Source organism: Eleutherodactylus coqui, chromosome 4, assembly GCF_035609145.1.
Source record: "Eleutherodactylus coqui strain aEleCoq1 chromosome 4, aEleCoq1.hap1, whole genome shotgun sequence".
Lineage (NCBI taxonomy): Eukaryota > Metazoa > Chordata > Amphibia > Anura > Eleutherodactylidae > Eleutherodactylus > Eleutherodactylus coqui.
Window position 1 is genome coordinate 38,451,477 of NC_089840.1, and position 12,477 is coordinate 38,463,953.

Consider the following 12,477-nt stretch of genomic DNA (forward strand, 5'->3'; position numbering starts at 1 on the left):
AGTCCATGTCCCGTTCTTGGTAAAGTGCTTCCAGTGCCAGGGGATTGTCTGCTGGGTTTAGGGAGAAGGACCTGTGGCACTTTGAGTTCCTCCTTGAGGCAAAAAGGTGTATTTTTTGAAGTTGATAAGCCAACCTAAGGCCTCCTTCCCACAAACGGATTTCAACCGCGTAATTCGCGGCGAAAATCCGCTGCATTGTCCGCAGCTATTAAGTTCTATTGAACCTAATAGCTCAGGGCACACGGTGCGCATATCCACCGCGAAATCTCCCGTCCTCACCCACGGCATGCTCTATTTGCCGCGGGTGTACGCGCGGACGACTTCCATTGCAGTTAATGGAAGCCGTCCGTTCACGCTATCTCCTGCTGTAGCACAGCGGAAGATTGCGTGAAAACGCTTCCCCACCTACCGCCGGCCACATCATGTGATGCGGTGGGCGTGTCATGTGACGCGGTGGGCGGGGAAGCGTCATGCGGGAGTGAGGACGCCGGATCTGCAGGTAAGTATGTGGTCTCCTGGGGGGCGCCGTGACGTGCTCCGCCGCGGAATTTCGCGGCGGAGCCCGTCACGGCTGCGTGAAGCCGGCCTAACTCAGATAGGAGTTTAACTGTCTGGTCCAGGTGACTCTCCATAGAGTCCGAGCGATCTGAAATAATCTAGGTAAGGAATGTTATTTCCTATTCTCCTAAGATTGCCTATTGCCTCAATCATTACCTTGGAAAATACTCCAGGTGGGGTGGATCTACAAAAGGGCAGACACATAAAATGGGGTCAAAAATCATCCATTTTCAGTTTAACAGCAAATCTGAGATCTTTTTGGTATGTCGGGTGGATGGGGATATGGTAGTAGGCTTCTCTGAAGTCAATCATGCACATGATGTTGCCCTGATCAATCAGGGGAATCAAGGATCTAATAGTCTCCATTTTAAACTTAAACTCAGAAATGTACTGATTAGGGATTATAAATAAAGCTTGGTTCGAAAGGAGCAGTTTGGTTATTACTACTCCTTGTTTTTAGCTACCAAACCCAAGAACTGTTGCTCTAAATGAACTGGGATAATAGCACCCAATTGTATTAGGTCCCCAACTCCCTTCTCCAATCTCTCTTGGAGAAGAGGGGACTGGTCCGACTCCGGCGTAACGAGAAGAATAAAAAAATTTTATTTTACTCTTTCCTAAAAAGGAAAAAAAAAAAAGGGACAACAATTCTATTCTATACCCCAGAGATATTATCTGCAGTACCCCGGGATTTCCAGTTTTGTGGTTCCATCTCCTCGAGAACTGCGTGGGCTTACCACCCCCAACCCCATCTACCTATTTTGCCCTTGCCCTACTGCTCCCAAGCAGAATTAGTTAAGATTCTGGAGAAAGCAGGGAATATGAAACTGTTCCCAACCGATTAGCTACCAGAGTGCAAACCTTTCTTTCGTAAGCAGGTGTACCTTTAATATCTACTTTGGGCACTGCACTTCAGAGTTGTATATCTTTCTCAGTGAACAAAGGCCTAGCTTTAAATTCTTTGGAGATAGCTAGCCTTTTCTCTGCGTTCTCTCATCTATCTGTTGCAAGGTGTTTTAGCGTATCGTTCACCGGGAAGACCATTTTACGACACGACCTTAGACGCCTAGATATTTCCTTCTTCATGGACCGCAGTTGCTGGAGGCCTACTACCTCCATAGTATTTCGTACTGCTTTTAGCAATTCTTCAACTATTATGGGTAGCAAAATTATCATCGACGATCCGGGGGGCTGCCAATACGGAGAGCTCTCTCAGATAACTATCTCTGATAATATGGATGTAGAAAAAAATGGAACCCCAAGTACAGACCCTTTTTGCTGGTCTAGAGGTGCCCGGCTGGGAGACTGGTTCCACTTTTAATGCTTGAACCTCTAATCTGACCATCCTGCAGAAATTATCCATTAAGGATTCTTGCTCCTCCCTCACTACATTTATCGTAGAGTCATTTTTTGCATCATCTTCCAACTTTTTGAGGCATAATGCAAAATTCTTTATCATTTCTTTAATCAGCCTTTACATTAACCAAAAACGATGCTATTAGAAAGTGCAACTTGTTCTGCAAAAACAAGCCCTCCTATGGCTGTGGAAAGTTAAAAAGTTATGGCTCCAGAAATGGGGCTATGAAAACAAAAAGAAAAATTAGTAGTCCATTGAGGCGCAAACAGGCTTCATCCTGAAGCGATTAAAAATATAGCTGTATCCTGCTTGCTTGTCACATCGGCATCACCCAAAGGGACCACAATGCCGTCCTGAGACCCCAATTCCCCAACAGCTATGACACGCATGTTGTTACCACGCATTGACTGCAACATGTAGGGGCACCCTAAAGCTCAGACACGTCCAAAAAGCTGAACACTTACCCGTATTATATCTATAATTGGGCAGCGTGGGGGAAAACAGAATAACACCATGTTATGTAATGGATGACATCACACAATCTACAGAGCAAGAATTCACCGTACGGTAAACTTCCATTAAGCTTTGAGTAATGTTTCAACTTACACCCCTGGTCTGCACTCTTAACGCCCATTTAGACAACGATTATCGCTCAAAAGATGTCTCTTGAGCGACTTTTCAGCAATAAACATTGTGTCCATTTACAGCGCAAGGTGATCGCTCAAACGTTGAGCGATCACCTGCGCTCTGAGCGGTGGATACAGAAGACAAACAGGGCCGTTTGTCTTCTGTACCCAGCTGTTCCCCGCTCGGAGCGCCCGGCTGTAATACAGCAGAGCGCTCCCAGTGAAGGATGCAGAGAACGTGTGTGTGTGTGTGTGTGCGGTGGGGGGCGCTTGTTCTCTGCATCCAGCTGTTCTCTGCACAAAGCCCTTGGCTGTTATACAGTATACAAGAGTTATACCACTCTGTTCTCCATACCCCACCTGTCAACAGGGAGCAGGATACAGCTGAGACAATAGTATCAGCTGTATCCCGCTGTGAATCCCTGATAATACTCAACTATGTCTTTCAACACACTTAAAGAATACTGCCAATGTCAGTGCAGACACAATCATTATCACTCAAAAGACTGCTTTTGAGCGACAATCATGTCTAAATGGGCCTTAAAGGGGTTGTCCCGAGGCAGCAAGTGGGGTTATACACTTCTGTATGGCCATAATAATGCACTTTGTAATATACATTGTGCATTAATTATGAGCCATACAGAAGTTATAAAAAGTTTTTTACTTACCTGCTCCGTTGTTAGCGTCCTCGTCTCCTTGGTGCCGACTAATTTTTGGCCTCCGATGGCCAAATTAGCCGCGCTTGCGCAGTCCGGGTCTTCTTGCTGTCTTCTATGGAGCCGCTCGTGCCAGAGAGCGGCTCCGTGTAGCTCCGCCCCGTCACGTGCCGATTCCAGCCAATCAGGAGGCTGGAATCGGCAGTGGACCGCACAGAAGAGCTGCGGTCCACGGAGCAAGAGGTTCCCGGCGGCCATCTTCACAGGTAAGTATAGAAGTCACCGGAGCGCGGGGATCAAGGTAAGCGCTCCGGTAAGCTGTCTGTACGTCCCTGCATCGGGGTTGTCTCGCGCCGAACGGGGGGGGGGTTGAAAAAAAAAAAAAACCCGTTTCGGCGCGGGACAACCCCTTTAAGCCTGGGTTCTCGGGATGGAAATCCTGCGGAAATCTTGCACCTTGGCCGCACCCAAAAACCGCAAGATTTCTGTGGGATAAGCGCCTGCGTCCTCTCTAGGCATGCAAAGAAAGATTTGACATGAGGCGTCTTTGTTTTCTGCGCAGCATGTCAGTTCCAGTGCTGGTTGGCCGCAGCATGTGGACGAGATTTTTGCGGGATTAGAAGCCGCGAACTGAATTGCCGTGCGGACATTCCGCACAGAAATTCTGGGGCAATTCCGTTCCATGTGAACCCAGTCTTGTGCCAAAATAACAAGCTCTTTAACCCCTTAATGACGCAGTTTTTTTTTTTTTTTTTTTTTCCCCCTATTTTTGTTTTTTCCTCAACTTAAAAAAAAAAATAAAAAAATCGTAACTCCTTTTATTTATCCATCGACGTTGCTGTATGAAGGCTTGTTTTTGCAGGCTGACTTGGATTTTTCAATGATACTAGTTAACCCCTTCCCTCCCCATGACGTAAGGGTAGGTCATGGGAGCGGGTTACTTCCTGCAAAATGACGTACCCATACATCATAGGGATAGCGCAAGATCATGACTGATCTTGCGCTATCCCGCAGCGGGAACCGGCTGTCAGTCACAGCCAGCCTGCAGCTGCAGCAGCGGAGGTGCATCGGAGATTTGTCCCCCACTGTTAACCCCTTTCCTGCCGCGATCTATATAGATTGCGGCATGGGAAGGGTTCACAGAGGGAGCAGTTGCCGGGCTCTCGCGATATAATCGCAGAGATCCCGGCCTATTGCCATGGCGACAGGACGCCAGATACCTGTGTGGCCAGTGCCTGGGATCGCTGTATAAGCGATAAGGCGTGGCATATCACAGCGATCACCAGTGCTGTACTTAGTCCCTCAGAGGGACATAGATGGTGTAAAAAAAAAAAGCTAATAAAAATGTACAAAAAAGAAAAATCTAAAAAAACCCCCCCTTTTTTGTGCTTTCTCATTAGCATAAAAAGGGTTAAAAAATTAAAATGGCACATATTGGGTATTGACGCGTCCATAACGACGTGTACAAAAAGTTGAACATGCTTTTTATTTTGTACAGCAAAAAGCGTTAAATGCTAAAAAACAGAGGCAAAACACTAATTTTTAGCATTTTGCCTTCCAAAAAATGCAATAAAAGTAATCAAAAAAGCCATATATTCCCCAAAATGGTACCAATAAAAACTACAGCTCGTCTCGCAAAAAATAAGCCCTCACAGAGCTCCGTACATAAGAAAATAAAAAAGTCACAGGACTTTGACTGTAGTGATATATAAAAAAGAAAAAATTTCCACAAAAAGGGGTTTTTATTGCAGAAAAGTTGAAAAACCTAAAAAAAAATAAGAATTTGGTATCGCTGTAATTGTACCGACCCGCAGAAAAAAATGTATTGTATCAATTATGCTGTGTAAAAAAAAATAATAAAAAGTTTTACAATATACTCTATGTACCCAAAAAGGGCACCATCAAAAACTACAGTTCGCCACGCAAAAAACGAGCCCTTATACGGCCGAGTCGACAGAAAAGTAAAAAAGTTATGACTTTTGAAAAATGAAAATCCGCCAAAAATCATTGTATCCTTAAGCACAAAATAGGCCATGTCCTTAAGGGGTTAATGTACCATATAATGTACTGAAAAGCTTTTAAAAAATTCTAAGTGGAGTAAAATATTTTTTAAAAAGGCATTCCGCCATCTTTTAGTCTTTCTACGCTGCACAAACTGCAGCAAAAATGACATAACTTTATTCTATGGGTCAGTACAATTGCTATGATACCAAACTTGTACCGTAAATGGGTTTTTTTTTTTTTGCAGTACTACTTTTATATTTTTTTTAAGGTCAAGGGGGATTTCAATGCCTGTCAGAATTGACAGTGGCATTTTAAGGGTTACTGGCCACAATCGGCCGTGCGGCTGATTACGGCTATTGCCTATGAGTGTCAGCTGTAATAACCAGCTGACGCCCGTGCTGTATGAAGAGAGGTTCACCCGCGATCTCTTTTCATACATACTCCAATGCTGCATGATTTAAATGTACATCATATAGTGGGAAGGGGTTAAAGGCGTTTTCCCATCACCTAACAACCGCTCTGTCCTTCCTGGTTACAGCTGACCAGGACATGCGACTGCCGCAGCCAATCACTTGGCCAAAGCAGTGACCACCTACAGCTAGTGATTGGCTGCAGCAGTCACATGTCCTGGTCAGCTGTAACCAGGAAGGACAGAGCAGTTGTTAGGTGATGGGAAAACGCCTTTAACCCCTTCCCACTATATGATGTACATTTAAAGGGGTTGTCCCGCGCCGAAACGGTTTTTTTTTTTTTCAACCCCTTCCCCCGTTCGGCGCGAGACAACCCCGATGCAGGGACCTAAAGAAAAATCCGCACAGCGCTTACCTGAATCCCCGCGCTCCGGTGACTTCTTACTTACCGGCTGAAGATGGCCGCCGGCATCTTCTCCCTCGGTGGACCGCAGGGCTTCTGTGCGGTCCATTGCCGATTCCAGCCTCCTGATTGGCTGGAATCGGCACGTGACGGGGCGGAGCTACACGGAGCCCCATTAAGATAAGAAGAAGACCCGGACTGCGCAAGCGCGGCTAATTTGGCCATTAGATGGCGAAAATTAGTCGGCTCCATGGAAACGAGGACGCTAGCAACGGAGCAGGTAAGTGAAAAACTTCTTATAACTTCTGTATGGCTCATAATTAATGCACAATGTACATTACAAAGTGCATTAATATGGCCATACAGAAGTGTATAACCCCACTTTGTTTCACGGGACAACGCCTTTAAATCATGCAGCATTGGAGTATGTATGAAAAGAGATCGCGGGTGAACCTCTCTTCATACAGCGCGGGTGTCAGCTGGTTATTACAGCTGACACTCATAGGCAATATCAGCTGCAACCAGGAAGGACGGAGCTGTTGTGAAGCTTTTTTAAGTAGTGGGGAAAACCCCTTTAACCCCCTTCGCGCCCCAGGGCGTAACTTTATGTCCTGGCAGCAGGGTACTTCCCGCAACAGGGCGTAAACTTACGTCCTGGAGATAGCGCAAGATCACTTATGATCTCGCGCTATCCCGCAGCGGAAGCCGGCTGTCAGACATAGCCGGCCTCCCGCTGCAACAGCGGGGGTGTATCGGAGATGCGCCCCCCCTTCCATGCCGCGATCTATATAGATTGCGGCATGGGAAGGGTTTACAGAGGGAGCGCGCTCCCTCTGTGAAGTTGCCGGGCTCTAGCGATATAATCGCAGAGAGCCCGGCCTGTTGCCATGGCAACAGGACGCCAGATACCGGCGTCCTGTGTTGCCAGTGCCTGAGATCACTGTATAAGCGATAAGGCATGGCAGGACTTCTGTCCTGCCATGCCTTATCACAGCGATCACCAGTGCTGTGCTTAAAGTCCTTCAGAGGGACATAGATGGTGTTAAAAAAATAAAATTAAAAAAAACTAATAATGTACAAAAAAGAAAAATGTAAAAAAAACAAAACCCTTTTTTGTGCTCTCTCATATTAGCATAAAAAAGGTTAAAAAAAATTAAAATGGCACATATTTGGTATTGACATGTCTGTAACGACGTGTACAAAAAGTTGAACACGTTTGTTATTTTGTACGGCAAAAAGCGTAAAAGTATTAATTGCATATGGGCTGCGGGTTAGACGGCCTTCATTGAAATCAATAAAGGCTGTCCACACTAATTCTGCGGCAAAATATATCATGCTGCGATTTGTCTTCTGCTCACGTAATGTGCAAGAGTTAACAAAAAAAAAAGAAAATTCAGGCCTTTCGGGCAGCGATTGCAAAATCCACAATCCATATTAGCCCATGTGAGCCCGGCCTTACCTGTAATCTCCACTACATGGGATATAGAGGTCAGTATAATACCCCAGTAATACCCTCTTACTTGTAATCTCCAGTACATGGGGTATAGAAGGTGTGAGGTCAGTATAATACCCGATACCCTCTTACCTGTAATCTCCACTACATGGGGTATAGAAGGTGTGAGGTCAGTATAATACCCAGTAATACCCTCTTACCTGTAATCTCCAGTACATGGGGTATAGAAGGTGTGAGGTCAGTATAATACCCAGTAATACCCTCTTACCTGTAATCTCCAGTACATGGGGTATAGAAGGTGTGAGGTCAGTATAATACCCAGTAATACCCTCTTACCTGTAATCTCCAGTACATGGGGTATAGAAGATGTGAGGACAGTATAATACCCAGTAATACCCTCTTACCTGTAATCTCCAGTACATGGGGTATAGAAGGTGTGAGGTCAGTATAATACCCAGTAATAACCCCTAACCTGTAATCTCCAGTACATGGGGTATAGAAGGTGTGAGGTCAGTATAATACCCAGTAATACCCTCTTACCTGTAATCTCCAGTACATGGAGTATAGAAGGTGTGAGGTCTCTATAATACCCAGTAATACCCTCTTATCTATAATCTCCAGTACATGGGGTATAGAAGGTGTGAGGTCAGTATAATACCCAGTAATACCCTCTTACCTGTAATCTCCAGCAGGTATTCCCAGGTCTCCTCACTGACTGGGTTTGTGATTCGGACACGGAGTCTTCTCCCGGCATCTTCTCTCTGGGCACTCGGGATAATCAGCGTCATATTGTCATCCATCAGCTGGTATCTATCAGGGAGAGACCCCCCGTCCACCTCCCAGGTCACAGCCGCCTCCTCTCCAGAGAACTGGACGCTCACCGCAATGTCCTGACCAAGCCGGCTGGAGTTACTGATTATGTTGGAGATGAGAACTGGATCTGGAAGTATCAGGAGAAGGTCAGTGACCATCAGTAATGTGACATCAACATGGACATGAATCTAGGGGCTGTATAGAGTGCTAGCTCTGCTGTCATTATCAGACCCCAGTACCTGCCCCCTATACTGACCATCAGTCATGTGATCTGCAGCCCCCTCCCCATATATAGTCACCAGTGACTACTGATCTTGTGTTATTGGCCTCTATTACAGGAGGACAGAATTCAGGTTTCCCATAGAGGACAATAGAGAAATGTCTCCTGTGATCCACCAGCTCTTACCTAGTACAGTGATGGCTGTAGAGCGCCGGAAGCCTCCCGAACGGTTGTGACGCCAGAGAACATACAGACAGGAGTCGTCCTTCCTGGCATCTGTCAGCCTCCAGCACCCGCTGCTTGTGTTTAGGTGGAGTCTGGGGTCCCAGTGATTATGGGACCACATATTATCACACCACAACTCCAGTAGATTAGTCTCTTCACCTCCACATTCTCTGTACAGCTGCAGGACACTTTTTCTATCAGAACAATTCATGCTGCAGTCAGTGATGTCTGATCCTCTCCGCACATAGACTGATGAGACGGATGACAGGATCTGGATGATGAGGACACCTGTGAGGACACAAGAAGATGGGTTTGTAGTAGATTAAAATGTACTTGATTTTTCTGAATTAAATCACCCTTTTATCACATTTTTTTTTATTTTAGCAGAATCATGAAATTCTATTGCTTTACTTTACAAATGGCACCCTGCAGCCATTCAATTGCACAGCTGACATATCTAAACTGAGCTGTATCCAAGCAGATCCTGTGTGATACGTCAGCTGAGCAGATGTATCACACAGGATGGGCTTACATAGATGCATCAGCTCGGCAAACAGTATCAGACGTGATGGTTGCCCCAACAATAATAGTGACACCCCTCCCCCCCAGTTGGCCCAGCAGTAATACCGACCACACACACACACGTCCTAGCAGTAATGGTGACCCCCCCCCCCAAAAAAAAAACAAATTGCCCCAGCAGAGATAGTGACCCCCAATTATTGCCCCAGCCGAGATAGTGACCCCCAATAAACTGAATGGGCAGACTACAATACCCAGAGGGGTTATCAAAATTGTGGTTATTTTAGAAAAGAAGATGGCTGAAAGGGAGACCTCATAACCATGTATAAATAGATCAGGGGACAATACAGAGATTTCTCCCACCATCTATTTATACCCAGTACTGTGACAAGGGGGCACCTCTGCATCTAGAGGAAAGAAGGTTTCTACACTGACACAGAAGGGGGTTCTTTACTGTAAGAGCAGTGAGACTATGGAACTCTCTGTATGAGGACATGGTGATGGAAAACTCACTAAACGAGTAGAAAGAGGGTCTTGTGGACACCACAATATTACGTTATAGTCATGGATTACATCAGAAGGTTCGGCGATTCAGGGATTATTCTGATTGCCAGATTGGAGTCGGGAAGGAATTTTAAATTGGAAAAATTGGCTTCTACCTCATTAGGGCATTTTCCCCACTTCCTGTGGATTAACAAGCTGAATTGGATGGACATATGTCTTTTTTTCAGCCCAATATAATAAATTAGGCTCCTTTGACACTGAATGATTACTGCACGGTTCTCGTCTGGATGAGCCGATGACATCATCACCAGGTCGTTCGCGGAGCCTGTTTAGACAAGCAAAGTCATCGTTGAGAATAGTTTACTTCTCATTCAGTGTTACACATTCCTGTGTAAAGCACCGAACGAGCGCGGTTAAAGACGGAGCGACAACTGAATGAGTCAACGATGATCTTTAGGCCTGAAGTAACTGAATTATGAAGGTAAGCGCACCATTCTCGTTGGTCGTTCAGTTGTCGGCTCACATTTTGACTGAACGATTATTATTATCAATTTTTTGAATGATAATCGTTCCATCTAAAAGCACCTTTACATGTGGTCCAAAAAAAACAAAGACAGAAATTGTGATAAACTCCAAGCACTGTTTAGACCCAATGCTCACGGGTGGAATTTCTGCCGTCGCACGCTGCCATACGATTGCATTAGTTTATACAATTCTATGCAGACAGCTGCGATTTGACTGTATAAAAACTCGCACCGTATTAAAATCGTGGCTTGCCTATATCTGTGCGAGCCCGGTATGGGCTACAAAATTGCAAGATGTTGTAGCGATGTGAAGCCCGTGGTTTCCAATCTGCTGGAAAAAAAAAATATTAATTAAAAAAGAAAAGAAAGCCTCACCTAAGAAGCGCTGTCCGGCTCCACTGCATCTTCTTCCCGCTCTCTGGCACTTCTGGCCGGGGATTGAAAAATCCCCGCCTCCTGGAAGTACAGCCTCTGACTGGCCAAGCGTCACAGCGTTCAGCCAATCAGCCAGCTCTTGGTGACCCAATCTCAGCCTTTCATCGATGAGGTGGGGGATTTTTAAAATTACGCTGGCAATCTTAAGCCTAAGCAGCAAACTGACATGCGGCTCAGAACTCAAATCCGCAGCATGTCCATCGTATCGCCGTTTCTGTTGCGGGCTCTCTCCTCTCTAGGAGGAATACAGGTGCAGGAACCGTGTCAAACCCGCGCCAAAAGTCGCAGGTTTTGAAGCTGCCTTTCCGCTGCGGAAATCTTACAGAATTTCGGTGCAGTTATACTGCAGACATTCCGTGAGATTTCTGCAGGATTTTCGTCCCGTGTGAACCTGACCTAACCCTTTCCAAACACCAGTTACTTATTCACATGAGTCTGCCCACACTGATGCCAGCTTTTATATCCAGAGCCAGTTTGATCTCACTTTTATTTGAGGCCGGGCATCATCATCTGTGTGCTGACTGTTGGGCCTCATGCTCACGGGCACATTTGATTTGTAGAATCCAGCAAACATTTAAAAAAAAAAATCATTTCCACCTTGGCTCGCAGGCCTTCTGTTGCGGAAATCTGCTGTGGAATTCTGTTGTGGACATGAGGCCTGAGATCAGCGGCCCAAACTCATCTGAAGGGTTCCTGTTCCTGGAGAGCCGGGCTTTACTATTACTGGCGGCAGCAAGATAATAGACAAATACACTTAGCCCTCCGCGGCCGCCGGCATCCAGCACCGCAGCCCCGCTGAGGCCCCCGTGATTATTGTAACATGAGGTAACAGGAAATCGCGGGACCTGTACAGTGTCTTTACTGCATTATTTATATATATATTTATATATATATTTGCTGCCCTTCTTCAGCTTCAGCCTATTCGTCTTTCACTTCTCCCAGAGACTGTGTCACCATGGAAATTGTACAGCACGGCTTATGAAAGGTGGAGCGCTCTAGCAGCTGAGCAGTGGGGGCTTCATTGGAAGCCAGCTGTTGTAGGAGAGTCCGGGGGGGGTCCTCACTGCTGTACAGGGTGACCACAGGAGTGTAGCCGCCGCACTCGTCTTATAGCTGACTACATCTGTCTTTTGTGGCCCGTAGCAACCAATCACAGCTTTCATTTTACCTCAGCAGTATAAGTGAAAGCTGCGCTGTGATTGGTTGCTACAGACAGGTTTTCTATTAGCCCCGCCTCCAATCTCCTATGCCCCTTGTACATCCGGTCGGAGTGTAATAGTTCTGTACGGTCTCTATAGAGGAGCACCGATCTCTGCTGGCGGCTGCAGGATATAAGGCCGCTGTGCTCACATCTCCACCGCAGCTTCCGCCATCTTTATATACCGCAGCCTTGTTTTTCCCCCAGTCTTGGGGTTCACGCCTTGTCTTACCGCCCCGCAGGTTCTGTCACAGGTTTTATCTCCATCACCACAAACAGGAGGGAACCAGAAATGTCCAAGATGGTCGACTGCACTATTCCCTGCAGAAGTATCCAAGGAAGAGTCCCGCAGCACACCAAATAATGCGCAAGAGTGCAGAGGTATTAAAAAAATGTCTGCCAAGCCACAAATGGGATTATGGACCTCCAATCCCCATATCATAATGCAAAGAGAAGGAAGTGGCAGCATTCGTTGAGGGTTTTAAATAAAAATATCAAATTTTATTGCTCCATATTCAGAGAAAAAAATACAGGCAACGTTTCGACTAAAACCTATTCTTTATCAAGCCATA

At 45.9% G+C, this 12,477-nt stretch overlaps 1 protein-coding gene across 1 annotated transcript in view; it reads right to left on the reverse strand.

Annotated features, from left to right (window-relative positions):
* Positions 1–12,477, reverse strand: part of LOC136626460 (uncharacterized) — a 53,733-nt gene that overhangs the window by 3,638 nt on the left and 37,618 nt on the right. Inside the window, exons 8-9 of the mRNA XM_066601524.1 lie at positions 8,687–9,013; positions 8,144–8,407 (exon numbers count right to left, since the gene is read on the reverse strand). Of these exons, the coding sequence (XP_066457621.1) occupies positions 8,144–8,407; positions 8,687–9,013 (591 nt within the window). The remainder of the gene's footprint in view (positions 1–8,143; positions 8,408–8,686; positions 9,014–12,477) is intronic.